We start from the raw sequence: 18,337 nt of genomic DNA, 5'->3' as shown, positions 1-18,337 counted from the left end.
AAAAAGATTTTGTTGTGATTTATGTCAAAGAGTGTTCTCCCTATGTTTTCTTCTTAGAGTTTTATAGGATCTGGTCTTACATTTAGGTCTTTAATCCATTTTGAGTTTATTTTTGTGTATGCTGTTAAAGAATGTTCTAATTTCATTCTTTTACATGTAGCTGTCCAGTTTTCCCAGCACCATTTATTGAAGAGACTGTCTTTTCTCCATTGTATAGTCTTGCCTCCTTTGTTGTAGATTAACTGACCCTATGTGCATAGGTTTATTTCTGGGCTTTCTATCCTGTTCCACTGATCTATATGTCAGTTTTTGTGCCAGTACCATACTTTTTGATGAATGTAGCTTTGTAGTACAGTCTGAAGTTAGGGAGCCTGATTCCTCCAGCTCCGTTTTTCTTTCTCAAGATTGCTTTGCCTAATCGGGGTCTTCTATATCTCCATTACAAATTTTAAGATTTTTTTGTTCTAGTTCTGTTAAAAAAAATATGCCATTAGTAATTTGATAGGGATTGCATTTACTTTGTAGATTGCCTTGGGTAGTATAGTCATTTTGACAATATTGATTCTTCGAATCCAAGAACATGGTATATCTTTCCATCTCTTTGTGTCATCTTCTATTTCTTTCATCAGCATCTTATAGTTTTCAGTGTACAGGTCTTTTGCCTCCTTAGGTAAATTTATTCCTAGGTATTTTATTCTTTTTGATGTGCTGGTAAAGGGAATTGTTTCTTTAATTTCTCTTTCTGAACTTTCATTGTTAGTGTATAAAAATGCAGTAGATTTCTATGTATTAATTTTGTATCCTGCAACTTTACCGAATTCATTGATGAGCTCTAGTAGTTTTCTGGTAGCATCTTTAGGATTCTCTATGTATAGTATCATGTCATCTGCAAACAGTGACAGTTTTACTTCTTCTTTTCCAATTTGGGTTCATTTTATTTCTTTTTCTTTTCTGACTGCCATGGCTAGGACTTCCAAAACTATGTTGAATAAAAGTGGCAAGAGTGGACATCCTTATCTTGTTCCTGATCTTAGAGGAAATACTTTCAGCTTTTCACCATTGAGCATGATGTTAGCTGTGGGTTTGTCATATATGGCCTTTATTATGTTGAGGTATGTTCCCTCTATGCCCACTTTCTGGAGAGTTTTTATCATAAATGGGTGTTGAATTTTGTCAAAAGCCTTTTCTGCATCTATTGAGATGATCATGTGGTTTTTATTCTTCAATTTGTTGATGTGGTGTATCCCACTGATTGATTTGCAGACAATGAAAAATCCTTGCACCACTGGGATAAATCCTACTTGACTGTGGTGTATGCTTCTTTTAATGTACTGTTGGATTCGGTTTGCTAGTATTTTGTTGAGGATTTTTGGGTCTGTGTTCATCAGTGATGTTGGCCTGTAATTTTCTTTTTTTGTGGTATCTTTGTCTGGTTTTGGTATCAGGGTGATGGTGGCCTCATAGAATGAGTTTGGGAGTGTTCCTTCCTCTGCAAGTTTTTGGAAGAGTTCCAGAAGGATAGGTGTTAACTCTTTTCTAAATGTTTGATAGAATTCACCTGTGAAGCCATCTGGTCCTGGACTTTTGTTGGAAGTTTTTAAATCACAGTTTCAATTTTAGTATTTGTGATTGGTCTGTTCATATTCTGTAGTTCTTCCTGGTTCAGTCTTGGGAGATTGTACCTTTCTAAGAACTTGTCCATTTCTTCTAGGTAGTTCACTTTATTGGCATATAGTTGCTTGTAGTAGTCTCTTATAATCCTTTGTATTTCTGTGGTGTCTGTTGTCTGTTGTAACTTCTCCTTTTTCATTTCTCATTTTATTGATTTGAGCCCTCTTCCCAACCTAACCTTACACCTAGAGCAACAAGAGAAAGAAAAACAAACAAAACCCAAAGTTAGTGGAAGGAAAGAAATCATAAAAATCGGAGCAGAAATAAGTGAAACAGAAACAAAGAAAACAGTAGAAAAGTTCAGTGAAACTAAAAGCTGGTTCTTTGAAAAGATAAACAAAATTGATAAACCTCAAGACATTTTTAGCTGGGGCTGCAGTCATCTGAAGACTTGGTTAGGGCTGGAAAATCTGCTTCCAAGACGACTTGCTTGTGTAGCTTTTGGTCCATCATCATGTAGCCCTCCCCACAGAGCTTCTTGGATATCCTCATGAGATGGTACCTGGCTTCACCCATAGTGAATGATTCAAGAGAGTTTTCTACTGTAGAAGTCACAGTGCCTTTTTTCACCCAGTTGCTAGAAGTCACACACTGTCACTTCAGCCATATTCTTTTCATTAGAAGTGAGTCACTTCAACCATGTTCTGTTCATTAGAAGTGAGTCACTAAGTGAAGCCCGTGCTGAAGGGGAAAGGAACTAAGTTCTACGTTATGAATGGAGGAGTGTCAAAGATTTTGTGGACATAATTTTAAAACTACCACACCTGGGTTACCAGTATTGTCTCGATTTTCCAGATGAGGAAACTTGTGAATGGAGAAGTGACTGGTCCAAGTTGCATAGCTAGTTGGAGAAGTAGGGTTTAAATCTCAGCAGCTTGGCTCCATGTGACTTTTTCTTTGTCTTTCTTTTTTTTTTTTTTTTTTGGTTTCATTTTGTTTTTACTACATATGCTTTACTGCCTTGAGTACTTCATCTCTTGAGTACACATTAAAAAGTCACAGTGGCTTCACTTCTTCATACTCATCCACATCCGGGTATTTATGGGTTACTTGGCTCTTTTATGCCTCACTCCTAGTACTGTGACTTAATACTTAGATTCACTCATTTAGTTAATTCTGTTGATACTTAGCATCTACTGCTAAGTACTGGGATGCTCACCACTGTTGTGTGGGGAAGAACTTTGATTTTGAAGGTGTACTGACCTAGCAGCAAAGAATTTCAAGGTGTATATTGGGCAGTTTCCCATGACTAAACATTGGGAAGCAAACATTTTTCCCATAGCCTTTTAGTTTTGCAGTTCTCACACCTTCTGTAGTTGTTAGAACTATGGTGCATTGTGGGTGGTTATTTAGAATGCATTGTGAGCTGAAGTTGACAGTGGGATCAAGTTCCTCAGATGGAGTTTGTCCACTACTGATATCAAAAGCAATAAATGCATTAGACCCCTGGGCAGTGTTAGGACCATAATCTTGCCCCTGCTAATTTTTTCCAGTACTTTAAGTGACTATGAAGAACCCTGTGCTATCTGGGATAGTTTTCCTCTGTAGTTTGGGAGAAGTAAAATGAAGTAAAAAAAAATTTTTTTTCCCCAAGAGATCTGTTTTGTAAAATGACAATCATAGTCACCCAAACTATGCTGAGAGAGAGAGAGGTCTTAGAATTTTGATAATATCTCTGTATCTTTTTGGCTTATATTTCATTTTGTTAGGCCATGGAATAGTCTGTATTATGGGTAGCCCAAGGGATCTTTTTGACATACAATTTTAGGGTACACTATAGGATTAAAAAACCCTAAGGGTAACTGCACTTTGGGGCATCAGAACGCAAACTTCTGTTTATAATGTACTGGATAACGTATCCAATTAAAAATCTTCATGTTTTAACAATGTAAGCAGTGCAGTGTAATTGGATAAAGAGTGTACGATTCCATGGGTTAACCAGTGTTAAAACAGAATAAGCCATCAAAAAATTGACTAAAGGAACTTAGAGAAGCCATGGTGGGGTGTTAAAGGGTAAAGCTTCCTGCCTTTATAAGGAACTTCTTGTTGAACTCGAAGGACTTGACAACCATATATTGTGTTTGACAGCACTCAGTGAATTTCTTAATAATGTGGTTAAGTTCTCACTTGCACACACACACCCCCCCACACACACACACAGACATATATATCTCGTTTCCTATCTAGGCTAATTCAGACCCTGAATTCCTAATTTGCCCCTGGTACCCACCTCTCTTTGTGTCTGACAGCACTAAGAAAATATCTTAATGAGGTTAGGCACTTACGTGTACAGACACATCTGCCTATACTTGGGCAGTTTCAAACCCTAGAAATTCTTGATTTGTCTTATCCTTTTAAAAATATAACAGATGTGAGGAATGGCCTAGATTAGACTTTGGTTTTAAGAAGTCCTATCAAGGTGAGAGTTTGAGACCAACTGATTATAAATTGATATTGGGTTGGACGGGGATAAGCTCCTCCAGAATGAAAGTAGAAGCATGGTGTACCTAGTGCTAACTTGTGGCCCAGTTCCCTGTCCATTTTCTGAGCCCTGTACATACGAGATGATGAAACGTGGTGTTTCTCTTTCTTCAATATGTTCTCCCATGAGTCTTCCTCCTTTCCCTCATAACTTAGTGGAAACTTTTTGATCACCTTGGCAAAGGGACCCTGGTTCCCATGGGCCCTAAATAAAGCTATCAATTTGGTTATACAGATAGGATATCCAACTGAATTAGCACTTGGGGCAAACACTAGTGGATCCCTCAAAACTAGGGAGGCGTGCATTGTGGGTAATTATGTGGCTTTTTTCTTTAGAAAGGATAGAACAATTACCCATTTAAAGCTAAAACAAAGCTGGGAGTCCATAACAACAGCATAGTGACCCTTTTATCCTATGGTTAGTCAGTCCTTGGTGTCTGTAGCAACCTGGCCTCCTGAACCAAAACATACTTTCTCAGGGCTAGAAAAGGAGCAAGTCTTTAAGTCCAGTAGGTGGCCATTGTCAGGAAGAAGGAACCTGACCACCTGTTCCATCTTGAAGCCAATGCCACGAAGAAACTGGAGCTTGACCAAAGGCTGATCAGTTTCTGCTGAGCTGCAACCAGAATTAAATACCTGGCAGGCCATTTTAGTGATTGTGGTAATCCATTTCTGTGGTGGCAAGATACGAATGGAAGGACTTCCATGGTGGCGCAGTGGTTAAGAATCCGCCCCCTAATGCAGGGGACACGGGTTCAAGCCCTGGTCCGGGAAGATCCCACATGCCGCAGAGCGACTAAGCCCGTGCGCCGCAACTACTGAGCCTGCGCTCTACAGCCCGCGTGCCACAACTACTGAAGCCTGCGCGCCTAGAGCCCGTGCTCCGCAACAAGAGAAGCCACTGCAATGAGAAGCCCGCGCACCGCAACGAAGAGTAGACCCCGCTCGCCGCAACTAGAGAAAGCTCACGCACAGCAACGAAGACCCAACGCAGCCAAAAATAAATAAAATAAATAAATGTATTTAAAAAAAAAAAAAAGAAGATACGAATGGGAAATCATAGTAGGCCAGCAAAACCTTCTTTGGAACTGAGAGGACCAGCAGTCCTCAGCGTGGTTCATTTCAGTCTTGCAATTTGGGTTTTCAGCTGGTGCTTATAGAATAAGCAAAGAACTAAATCCACTTACACTTTATTTAAAAAGAATAAAATAATTTATTATTATTATTTTTAATTATTTGCTTTTTAAAAAAATTTTATTTATTTATTTATGGCTGCGTTGGGTCTTCGTTTCTGTGCGAGGGCTTTCTCTAGTTGCGGCGAGCGGGGTCTACTCTTCGTTGCCCCAGCTTCCCCTCCCACCCCATGTCCTCAAGTCCTTTCTCTATATCTACCTCTTTATAGCTGCCCTACAACTAGGTTCATCAGTACCTTTTTTTTTTTTTTTTTTTTAGATTCCATATATATGCATTAGCATATGGTATTTGTTTTTCTCTTTCTTACTTACTTCACTCTGTATGACAGACTCTAGGTCCATCCACCTCACTACAAATAACTCAAATTTCGTTTCTTTTTATGGCTGAGTAATATTCCATTGTATATATGTGCCACATCTTCTTTATCCATTCATCTGTCGATGGACACTTAGGTTGCTTCCATGTCCTGGCTATTGTAAATAGAGCTGCAGTGAACATTGTGGTACATGACTCTTTTTGAATTATGGTTTTCTCAGGGTATATGCCCAGTAGTGGGATTGCTGGGTCATATGGTAGTTCTATTTTTAGTTTTTTAAGGAACCTCCACACTGTTTTCCATAGTGGCTGTATCATTTTACCTTCCCACCAACAGTGCAAGAGGGTTCCCTTTTCTCCACACCCTCTCCAGCATTTATTGTTTCTAGATTTTTTGGTAATGGCCATTCTGACCAGTGTGACATGATACTCATTGTAGTTTTGAATTGCATTTCTCTAATAATTAGTGATGTTGAGCATCTTTCCATGTACCTCTTGGCCATCAGTATGTCTTCCTTGGTGAAATGTCTATTTAGGTCTTCCACCCATTTTTAATTTTATTTATTTATTTATTTATTTTTGGCTGTGTTGGGTCTTCGTTTCTGTGCGAGGGCTCTCTGTAGTTGCGGCGAGTGGGGGCCATTCTTCATCGCGGTGCGCGGGCCTTTCACTATCGCGGCCTCTCTTGTTGCGGAGCACAGGCTCCAGGTGCGCAGGCTCAGCAATTGTGGCTCACGGGCCTAGTCGCTCCACGGCATGTGGGATCTTCCCAGACCAGGGCTCGAACCCATGTCCCCTGCATTGGCAGGCAGATTCTCAACCACTGCGCCACCAGGGAAGCCCTATTATTATTATTATTATTATTATTATTAATTATTATTATTGTTATTATTTAACCAGAGTGTAAAACTTACAGGGCTCTGGAACACACAGATCCCCTGCCCCAGCCTCGTGTGTTTAAACAACCCAGCTCTATGGGACTTATACTGCCACACATACGTGAAGCTCCTTTTAACTTCTCTGCCCCTGAACCACGTTTATTTCATGGTCTCAGAAGAGATAAGGCCCTTGTTGGATGTTGGAAAGTGAGTGACTCCTCTGTTCTTGTCCTAGTGAGAAGTAGGTTATCACAAAGCAAGAACGCCCCTTTGACTGAAGCTGGGGTGGAGGCTCCCGCTCCTAGGGCCTTACCTTAGAGGCACTGGTGCCCTTTTTTGGGTTAGATTTTATTTTTAGAGTAAGTACAAAGAAACACTCACTGATGGTCAGAACTGAAATGTGAAGCAAGTTACGTAAATGTATATTTCTACTAGATCAAGTTTGTCCCTATGGAGCAAGGACAGGCAGAAGATGAGAATTTCTAAAGACAAAAGTGGATGGGAAGGACCCAAGGTTTATATTTTCAAAGAAAGGAGATCTATTTGGGCTTGTGTTTGTTCATTTTTTTTTTTTAAGAAATAGTTTATGCTTATAAATATTTAAATGCCAGAGGGTATAAACATATAAAATGAGAGTTCTTTGTAATCCCACCTTCCCTCCCCACTATTAACTTAATAGTTAATGCGGTATATATTCTTTTAGTACCTTTTTTTTTTTTTTTTATACCTGAGCATGTACTTAAAAACACTGAAAGAATTAGTGGGATTATGGGCAATTTCTGGTGTTTGCTTTTTTACTTAATAATCAGAAACCTTGTTCTATATCAGTACATAAGGATATCTACTCACCATTTTAAATGTGCAAGAGTTTGAGCATTTTCTCAAACTTTTTGTGAATTACTCATTTACCTTTGAAATTGGACTTATTTAAGCAAACAAAAGTACGTTTCAGTCGTCATTAGTAGAAATGTGAGTGATTTTACTGTTTCCCATGTACTGATCGTTCTCTCCTTGTTAATAGGTGCACAGTGCTGAATTTCCTGTGGTCTGTTTATGACTTTTTATGTCTGTGATTTTTATGCGATTTCGTCTGTTTTTCATTTTTCTCCCTTGTTTTTTTGTCTCATTTCTCTTTTTCATCTAAATTTCTGTCTCTTAACAACGTTAATTTTTTCTGCCTTTTTGTCACATGAGTGTTTATCATTTGATGTTGTAACTGTACTGATATGCTTGTGACTGGCAAGTATGATCACCTCATTTTGTTTACCGTGTCATCACCAGAGGCGTTGAGAAGCAAACACTTACTGTTTCCCATGAATACAGTGTTACTCTGTAGATTTCTAAAATCAAGGGAAAATTTTATAGTGTGTGCTTAGGACTGTGCTACACACTACGTAGAAAAGCACTTTCACCCTCTAAAATGCCCACTGCAAGATCTTACCTGGGAATCCACTTGCATGTTTCAAAAAGCAGTTACACCAACAGAATGATTTAAACATAAAACCCATTTGAAAGCTGCTTTTGGAGTCTACATTTGTATGTGTGAGAATGTGGATAGGTGGAGAGAAAGTTGGCAGAGGATAGATGATCATAGAAGCACCCCCATGGGTTTTAGGATATTTCAAATAAATGATTATACAGTTATTCATGAGTCATTAGAAAATGTGAAGTTGCCTTTCCCAATCCTAGAATTTAAGAGGATCCTCAAGAGGTCAGCTCATAGCAGCTAGAGATGATGTCTAAGACCTTTTTATTTATTTATTTATTTATTTATTTTTGGCTGTGTTGGGTCTTCGTTTCTGTGCGAGGGCTTTCTCTAGTTGCGGCAAGCGGGGGCCACTCTTCATCGCGGTGCGCGGGCCTTTCACTGTCGCGGCCTCTCTTTTGCGGAGCACGGGCTCCAGACGCGCAGGCTCAGTAGTTGTGGCTCACGGGCCTAGTTGCTCCGCGGCATGTGGGATCTTCCCAGACCAGGGCTCGAACCCGTGTCCCCTGCATTGGCAGGCGGATTCTCAACCACTGTGCCACCAGGGAAGCCCCTAAGACCTTTTTATAAACGATTAAAATATCCACAGAAAATGCCCATAGTCTTGGGACACTGTGTGTTTACTGGATGTGGCCACTTGCTGAAAAGTGTGCATGATTATTCTCTACTATATACTGAAATTAATGAGCATTTGTCTATTGGTTTTTATTTTAATGTCTAGATTACCTACCAGATCGTGCGTGTTCTTTGTTAAAGGGAGGGCGTTTCCATTTCAGGGCCTGTTTTGGCCTTTCTGTCCAGGAAAGCCCAAGACTGACACCGTGACTTTACTTACTGAATTAGAGTTTAGAAGTCAGTCACTGAAATGTGGCTTGTCTTTCCCCGTGGGAGCCGGCAGTGCCATTTAAGAATACAACAGCTGGTGTTATCCAAAATGGAACTGTGGCCTCTGCAGGAATGGTTGATAATGGGGGAGCCAAGAAGGCCTTCGCTCTTCCTGACCCGCACAGGACGATTTCTCCTAGCATTTATTCTTTCAATCCTGTTGGGGTAGAAATGAAGTTGGAGGTACATCCACAGAATCCATTAGCGTCCCTTTGGGACAGAGCTGTCAGCAGCTTCACATCTTGAACTTCTATGAGGCATGTTGTGTCCTTGACTAAGAAGTGTGTTTCCCCATGTGTCTGATAAAGTAAACATCTGCAGTGCTGAAGGCAGAGTGCCAGGCACACCTGTGTCCATAGACAGTGCTGTTAAATTAAGGGTTGCCCTGGAAACCGATTGACCTGCGACAAAGTTCATTTGGCATCATTCATTTGTTTTGGGGCACTTTTTTCTGAGTATTTGGTCATGGATCTTACATGTCTCAAACTTTTATCTCATTGTTTGGGTTCTAATTGTTTACTCTGTGAATGAGCTCAGCTTTCTCTTGTCACAGAAAGCTGCATATTTCTTCAGTGACAGTAAGCTCCCTGCAAGCAAGAATCATGTCTAGGAAAGGGAACCCTCCTGCACTGTTGGTGGGCATATACTTGGGGCTCTTTGCACGTATTTCTGCCCTCAGGCAGAGGCTGTTGCCTGGCACTGCTGGCGATCAGGGAATCCAGCAGACAGAGCAGATGTCTTTTACATGTCCACACGTGCAGTCACATGGTATTTGACTAAACCGAATGGCCAATTAAATTCAGAATTAGATGGCCTTTTTCCTCTCATCTATCTGATTTACTGTCAATCAACGTGGATTAAACAATCGATTCTCAAAAAAAAAAAAAAAGAATCATGTCTAGGGACTTCCCTGGTGGTCTAGTGGTTAGGACTCCATGCTTCCACTGCCAGGGCCACGGGTTTGATCCCTGGTTGGGGAACTAAGATCCCCCATGCCGCACGGCACGGCCAAAAAAAAAAATCATGTCTAACCTTTGCGATTTCCATAGACATAGCAAAGGCAAACCCAGAAGTGCTTTACTATTTAATGGCTCAGATAAAACGAGTGGTGGTGAGAAGAGTAGGGAAACTAAAATGTTTTAAAACATCCCCATGATTTTAGGTCCCAGTTACCATAGAAAAGCATGAATTAGATATTCAGGAAGAGGTTTTTTTTCCATTCATTATCTGTGATTTTTTTTTTTTTTTAAACTTAATGAAGTTTCCCAGTCTGAGGAGGTCTAGAAAGGATTCAGAACACATAGATTCCAAGCATTTGGATTTAAGAGACCTTTAGTTGTCCTCATAACTTCATAATGTAAGTATTTAAGAGTTATTTCTCCTAGTCAGTCTATCTGTTCTGTCAGAGGAGAGAATAGCTCTTCATTGAGAGATAAGATGTCTTGACAGGTTTCTGAGACAATAATGGGCTTCACTGGATTCTAGGAAATGTAATTCGTGTCCATTTGTAAATAAAGTGCCAGACATCTTAGTTGCCTCTAATTTGATGAACAAAACAGAGGGGCCTTGAGTCTCTTTTTAATCCATGGGCGAGAGGTAAATTTAGGCCTATCAGTTCAGTTTTTATTTTGTGGGTTTTTTTGTTTTTGTTTTTTATGTTTAACAGTTTTTTTGTTGAGATACTGAGATAAGAATCTACTTTTTTTTAAAAAATAGGTTGACTTTTTTTGGTTTAAGCACATTTTTTTTAAATTTAAATTTCTTTCTTTTATTTTTGAACTTTTAATTTTTATTTATATTTATTTATTTATTTTTGGCTGTGTTGGGTCTTCGTTTCTGTGCGAGGGCTTTCTCTAGTTGCGGCAAGTGGTGGCCACTCTTCATCGCGGTGCGCGGGCCTCTCACTGTCGCGGCCCCTCTTGTTGCGGGGCACAGGCTCCAGACGCGCAGGCTCAGTAGTTGTGGCTCACGGGCCCAGTTGCTCCGCGGCATGTGGGATCTTCCCAGACCAGGGCTCGACCCCGTGTCCCCTGCATTGGCAGGCAGACTCTCAACCACTGCGCCACCAGGGAAGCCCTTCTACTTCTGAAATATATGAAAAAGTTTTCTCTATAAACTTCACAATTTTTATTGATACAAATATTGACATTATTTATGTTTTCCTAAATAAAGTAATAAAAAATGTAGGCTGTTCTCAACCTAGCAATACATTTATAGTCTCTAAAACATGCTTATTATAGAAAGATAGAAAATATAAATAAGCTATTAAAAAACCTCAGAAGCACTTATTAGGACTTCCCTGGAGGTCCAGTGGTTAAGACTCTGTACTTGCATTGCAGGGGGCGTGGGTTCAATCCCTGGTCGGGGAACCAAGATCCCGCGTGCCACACGGCACAGCCAAAAAAAAAAAAGAAAAATCAGTTATTATTCCACCATTCAGGACTAAGTAATGTAGATAGAAACCTTTTGGCATATATATCCTACAGCGTATTTTTCCCCCTTTCCATATACATGCATGTGTTGGCTTTTTGTTTTATAGAATAAAACTGAATGTACTTTTTCCTTGAACATAATTTTTATTGGTTGCATAATACATTTTATGGATGTAGATGAACCTTAATTTATGTCAAGTAATCTTTCGTTTAACTCCCAGATTTCTAGTGGGTTGTTGTTTTTTTTTTTTGATAAATTGTTTGACTTGCAAGTTTCTAAAGCCTTTTTCTTTAGAATAGTGCTATAAATGGTAGTTAATTTCCTGAGTTAAATCCCCAGATCCTAATTGATACCTGTCACATGGCTAAGCTTCCCTGCTTGACAAATGGTACTACAGTGATTAAAACACAGGATCTGCTTATCATTATGTCCATGGAACTCTCTGTAATCCATTCAGCACCTTGGCATAGTGCCGGATACAATGGGCACTCAACAGAATCTGAATGAGTGGAAGCTGGGATTCCCTCTCTGTCCAGGTTATCGTGGCCAGAGCAGCCAAGTAGAACACATGGTGTTCACTTTCTGGAATGTGGGAAGAGGGATGTGGATAGCAGAGAGGGCACACAGGATAGCAGCATTCCCTTGTGTATGTCTTCGGCAGTTGTCAGTAATTCAGCCTTAGCAGCTTTGATAAAGTTCTTTGGAAAGAGTTTTTATCACTGGCAAAGTTGAGAGAGAAGGGGGTGGCAAAAGGTATACTGAACAACAAACTTGACCTTAATTGAAATTTATAAAACACTGTACCCAACAGCAACAGAATATACATTTATTTTACATACACACAGAACATTTATCATGTTCTAGGCTATAAAACAAGGAATTGAAGGGAAGTTTTTTAAAAGTTTAAGCATATACCTACCATATCATCCAGCTATTCCATTTTCAGCTATTTATCCGAGAAGAAAGAAAACATATGTCCACACAAGGACCTGTACAAATCGATACATGAACGTTCATAGTCATTTTATTTGTAGAAGCCAAAAACGAGAGATAACCCCAATGTCTCATAAACAAGTGAACGGGTAAATGAACTGTGATGTGTTCATGCCACAGAATACGACTCAGAAATAAAAATAGACTATTGTTACATGCAGCACCGTGGATGAATCTCAGAATAATTATGCTAAAGTGAAAGAAGTCGGACGAAAAAGGATACCTACTTTATGGCTCCATTTGTATGAAACTTTAGAACATACATACTAATCTGTAGTGACAGAAGGCAGATGAGTGATTGCCTGGGCATGAGGATAGTAGGACAAGGTAGAAAGAAGATGAAAGGAGCATGAGATAAGGAAACTTTTTGGGGGGTGATGGATATGTTCATTATCTTGACTGCTGTGATGGTTTCACAGGTTATACATATGTCAAAACTTATTGTAAAGCAAGATGTACAGTTTATATGTCAATTATACCTCAACAAAGCTGTCTAAAATACAAAGAAGCAAATAATAAAAAGGCAGTCATGATTCTGGGGCTGTTTACTTGATCGTAGTGTTTATTGTACACCTACATGCAAATGGCATGACGTTTTACCATATACTGTGCTGGATCAACCAAAGGGTCTTGCTTGCTAATTTGTGCTCCTTCAAGCCAGAATCAATGGAAAGTGTTAGGAGTCTAGAAAATATTCTCCGTATTTCTCACCGAGGAAAAATCTTCCGTAATTATACATGGTTTACAACTGAGCGTTGATTTTTTTTTTCTTCCTTTGAGTAGTAACGTGATTTCTAATGAGGAACTCGATCATGTTGTATCAGCTTGAGTAGAGAAGAGGAATAGAAAACATGGGGGTGAACCCGAACTCATAAAAACAGAGTAGGATAATTAGTTCCCTGGATCTGGAGGGTGAGGAAAATGGGCAGATGTTGATCGAAGGATACAGACTTCCAGTTAGAAGCTGAGCAAGTTGGGGGAAATCTAATGCACAGTATTGTGAGTATATTTAAGGTACTGTATTATAGGTGTACTTGAAAGTCGCTGAGAGGAGGTCTTACATGTTCTCATCACAAAAAGAGAAATGGTAATTTTGCGGTATGATAGAGGTGTTAGCGAATGCTGTAGTGGTAATCATTTTGAAATGTACATGAAAGTTTATTAGATCAAAAAGTACATTTGAAACTTAATATTATGTGTCAAATGTATCTCAAAGCTGGGGGGTGGGTCTGACTAAAGACTCACTAAAATAAGTAGAAACAAAACGTGGTGGTGATGATGATTCAGTGTTTACTCCTTGCCTGTTGAATCAAGACCATATTCCTGAGCCGATGACGTGATACCCCCCCTTGGTTTGATTCTCCGCTACCTGTTCACTTTTGGCTCCCCCTTCTCCCAGAATACACTGTGCTATCAGCCCCCTCTTCATTGCCTTGGTTAATGCTTTTTTTCTGCCTATGCCTCTTCCCCACCTCACCTTTTTATATCTATGTGGTAAAATGCTACCTATCCTTGAAGTTTCTGTTCAGATGCCCACATGTTTACTCTGATCCTCCCAGCTGGAAATGTCATCTGTGTTCTGTGTTTTAGCACACATTAAGTAACGTATTTGGTACCGTAGGCCTTACAGTACAGCCAAGTCTGTCCTGCTGTTTCAGAACTGAACAGACACAGGGTTATGCATTTGGCTACTATTTAGATGCATTTCAATTGTTTAATAAACTTCTACATTTATTAAAATTACTGTAATTATCAATGCCAATGAGGGAAGCAATGACAAGTAGGAGAAAAAAATTGGTTCAGTTGTATTTTTGAACCACATTCTGTGTTCATTTGATTAGAGCTGAGGGGAGTGGTAGATTTACTGTCCTCATGACATTTTTGTTTTCCTTAAGCTAATGTTTTAATCATGGACCCTCTTTTCCCCTCACATTTTTAGAACCAGGCGATGGCTAGGAAAGGAGAAGTCAGTTTGTAAATTTAAATCAGCCAGAAGTGATTCACTCTGATAATTCACACAGAGCTACTCAAGAGTTGGCTTAATGGCATCTTAACATTAGAGTAATCATTGCATCATGGAAAGAGCACGAATTAGGTAGGAGTCGAGGAATATTTGAAGAAACGTGTTTTGGGGGTCTCAGGTAGGCTATTCTGTGACTGTCCACTCCCTTGATCACTTCTTGTATTTATCTTCCAGGTCCGGACTCTCTTTGTCAGTGGTCTCCCTCTGGATATCAAACCTCGGGAGCTGTATCTGCTTTTCAGACCATTTAAGGTACCTTTTCTATCTTTCAGAAATTGTAAAAGGAGACAAAGAGTGTGTGTGTATAAGCTTCATGGGGCTTTTTGGAGAAAGAAATGAAATGTTTGTGAAAGCACTGTTTTTTAAAAGGTTAGTGAGTAAAGGAGATTTGACAACTCAGTCCTAATATACGTTTTCACTTTGGAAAGACTGAAACCGCCTTTTGTCCTCCCAGTAGCTAATCTGGAGAAGTCTCTTACTGACGTGGACATGCGTCTGTTTCTGTTCTACAGAACTGCTTTAGTGTCCTCCCTGTTTATCCTCTTGCCAATTAGGGGTGTTCTTCTGAGTACAGATCACCAAAAATATTATCCATGACTTATTCTGTATTTATATTTCAAATGCAGTAAAAGTCAAGCCCTATCCCTAGGAGGTTCCTTATCAGTTGAAATACTGCTGTTAATACTATTCTTTGGAGACATAATAGGTTAAGTAGGCTTTTATGAACTAGACTGGGAACCTAACACCATTATTTTTTCCATGGGCAAAATGTCCAAAGTTGCAAAAACAGTAAAACAGAATTGTAAAGAATTGCTTGGTGTGAGCTGAGGGAAATCTTTCCTGTTGCTTAGTGAAATATTTAATGCAAGTTGTCTGTCCATTGTGACTGTCAAGGTCGAAGTACTTTAGAGATAATTAATGTAGCTGGGATTGAAAATTTAGCAGGAAATTGAACTAAAGCTGAAATAACCATGCTCCAAGGAGAAACCTTGAAGGTTAGCCTTTGGAGGGTAGGAGGCAGCTGGGACTGGGCATGATGTGGGCTGAAGGCCTTGGCTCTCAAGGAGTGAACCTGGAAGTCATGACAGATTCAGGGCCTGTGTCTGGGCTGGTCACATCAGCTGAGGACATGTCAGCAACAGTGCCTGGCCAGGGCCACACTTACGATCACGTGATGGGTCATCTTGATTGCTGATTAAAGATCCATCCCGATTTGAAGGAGGACCCCAGCCACAAAGGCAAGACAGGCTGAGGGACAGTATCTCGCTTCTTAGGGGGAGAGAGTAGGATGTGACGGCTGAGAACAGTTGGGTAGTAGAACGAGAAGGACGGTTGAGCGGGCAGCCAGTTAAAACCAGCAAAGATAAAACAGTCTAGTTTATGTGCCCCAAAGGCACCGTGTAATAATGGACATAACTCCATTCTGACAGCTCTACCTTTTAATGCAACAATAATGATGACATCACAGAGGGAAGCAGAAAGGTTAGCCATGAGGTTAGCTAGAGGAAGTGGGAAAGAAAAGAAAGAGAAGGTATTGTGGGGAGAGTGCCAGCTTTATAGAATTTCCCGAGTTTCTTCTGCAGGGTTGTAGTTTTTACTGTCTGTCTCTTTTGTAGGATGAGGATTTTTTAAAGCTAACGGATCCTCGTAAAGGACAAAATAGTTATGCTTTTGTATACATACAGAGAGATTTGGCCAGCGAGCCCCTTAAGAATTATCTCATTTAATTCTCATCACAGTCATTTAAAGTGGGTTAGCCTCATTTTTTTCAAATAAGGGAAATGAAACTTGGAGCAGTTGAATACATTTTGCTCAAGTTTACACACATAACAAATGGCATGGCCAGGATTCAAACCCAAGCAATCATCCCTCGTCTGAACTATTATTTGATACTACTTCTCTTTTTGTGACTTGAGAGGACGGTATATCCCTACTAGTGGTCTTTTACTTGAGTGAAACATCCATTTGTCCTTTGCCTCTGAGGCCTTCAGGGTGTTTAAACCTTCAGGTTTTTCAGAGAGTGAGAGCACCTTGAAAAAGGAAGAGGCAGGGCTGTGAATCACGACCTCTCTGGCTAGAAGAGCTCAAGGCCTTTGAGGTAAAATGTTTACAGTGGCTAATTAGTAACATAGTTCTCTGCTGGGAAAATAGGAGGATGAATCAATCCCAACATCCTGCCCAGAAACCCAAACGCTGAAGTCAGGACCCTGGTACATTCCTACCAACCCTCTTTTAATTAAAGTCCCCGGAGTCTGACCCTCGTCTGCAAATCTGTCTCTGCACCGATACGTGCGGTGGTCAATCATGTCAAGTGTTGTTTTTTCCCCTCTTGTGTCATCCATCAGTGCAAGCTAACAGTCATTGATTATTTTCAGAAATAAACAGACTTTGTTATCCTTATCCTGGGGAGCCAGGAGGGCTTAAGGGAGGGAGTGAAAGGAATGTTTCCATCTTCCTTGAGGATGAGCTGGAGTAAAAACCCAACAGGGAATTTTCGCATCTCCCAATCAGAATACCAATGTGAAAACTGACAGCTGCAATAAATAAGCAAAAGAACTCAACAAATGTTAGCATCACTGCCTATTTAACCTTTCCTGGAAGTTTTGAAATTTTCATTAAGTTCTACCAAGTACGATCTTAATGTTTTATTGTTTTATAACAAATATATGACCAAGTCATCACATACTCTGACCTTCCTAACTTAATTTATTCCCTTCCCTCTCCTAGTTCCATAAAATGAAAAAGACCTGCTGTTGACGTAGACGCCATTTTCCTATGCATAAGTCCATTCATGCACTTATGTTTCTTTTCTCTATATATTTTCATGAATTCATGCACTTATGTTTCTTTTCTGAATTTCATGAAAATATATAGAGATAAGAAACATAAGTGCATGAATTTCAGGGCTTGATTTCTTTTAAGGCCCAAGTATGCAAAGATTGGCGTATACATCATGCATGCATGTATGTGTGTATAAAATTTGTTTTCCCAGTTAACAGGCATTTGTGAGAAGAGTTGGTCAGTAGTCATAAAGGACTCATTTTCACTTGAGCAGGATGCTATTATTACAATTGCTCTTTTCTCCTATTACTCTTTATTTCTGGTCTAAATTTGGTTCTTTATTTTCAGGGCTACGAGGGTTCTCTTATAAAGCTCACATCTAAGCAGGTAAGAATTTCAGACTTGCACATAAATGATCACTTCCACAGAAGTTTGGATTGGCTTTCTTCAGGAATGTTACTAGGGCTCGACATTCTTTTTTTATTTCCATTAAGATTTTATTTTTTTTGTTGTTGCTGTAAAGTTAAGGGTGAGATTGATTAGGAATTAGCACAGGAAAGTGATCCCTAATTCCATAGCCTGCAGCTAGAGTGTCTGAGACTATCCTCAAGCAAGGTAAATATAATGCATCCGGCATAGTTATATTGGGATTGATCTATATATTCAAAAGAAATTATTGATTATTATCCAAATTCACTTTTATTGCCATTTCTTTCCTGGGTGTTTTTTTTGTTTGTTTTTTTGTTTTTAATAAAGTTAAAACAGGCAAACTTTTCATTCACGATCGGTACGGGAATTTGATGACGAAGAATCAGGCTGTCTCTCAAACCCTTAATAACCGCAGGCAGAGTCTCAGGTCTAGAATGGAGCATAAAAGGTACAGAATGGAGGTAGTAACCAATGACCCTGATAGTTTCTGCAAGTGTCTTGAAAATGTGTAGCTATGTGGTTTTTTTTTTTTTTTTTTTTTTTTTAAATGCTGAGCAACCAGCATCCTCTGTCTGGGTCACTTTTCATCTCTCAATAAGGTATTCTCTGGTTCATCAGAGAATAAGCTATGTTGCAACCATCCTTCTGGACTGAAAGATACTGAGTCCAAAGGAATTGTGACCCCTCTGTTTAGTTGGAACAGTATGGTTTATACACCTAATTAAACACACAGCTTTTTAAAGGCATCCCTTGGGATTTGCGATTAAA

The 18,337-nt window shown here is 39.6% G+C and overlaps 1 protein-coding gene across 4 annotated transcripts in view; it reads left to right on the top strand.

The window, feature by feature from the left end:
• RBPMS (RNA binding protein, mRNA processing factor) overlaps window positions 1-18,337 on the top strand; it is a 191,749-nt gene that overhangs the window by 65,755 nt on the left and 107,657 nt on the right. For all 4 annotated transcript variants that reach the window (XM_057537487.1, XM_057537486.1, XM_007174057.2 and 1 more), the window contains exons 2-3: window positions 14,534-14,611; window positions 17,489-17,527. In XM_057537487.1, coding sequence (XP_057393470.1) covers window positions 14,534-14,611; window positions 17,489-17,527 — 117 coding nt within the window. The remainder of the gene's footprint in view (window positions 1-14,533; window positions 14,612-17,488; window positions 17,528-18,337) is intronic.

This window comes from Balaenoptera acutorostrata, chromosome 21 (assembly GCF_949987535.1).
Source record: "Balaenoptera acutorostrata chromosome 21, mBalAcu1.1, whole genome shotgun sequence".
NCBI classification, from domain to species: Eukaryota; Metazoa; Chordata; class Mammalia; order Artiodactyla; family Balaenopteridae; genus Balaenoptera; species Balaenoptera acutorostrata.
The sequence above is the reverse complement of the archived record's forward strand: the minus strand, read 5'-3'. Positions and strand labels throughout refer to the sequence as shown.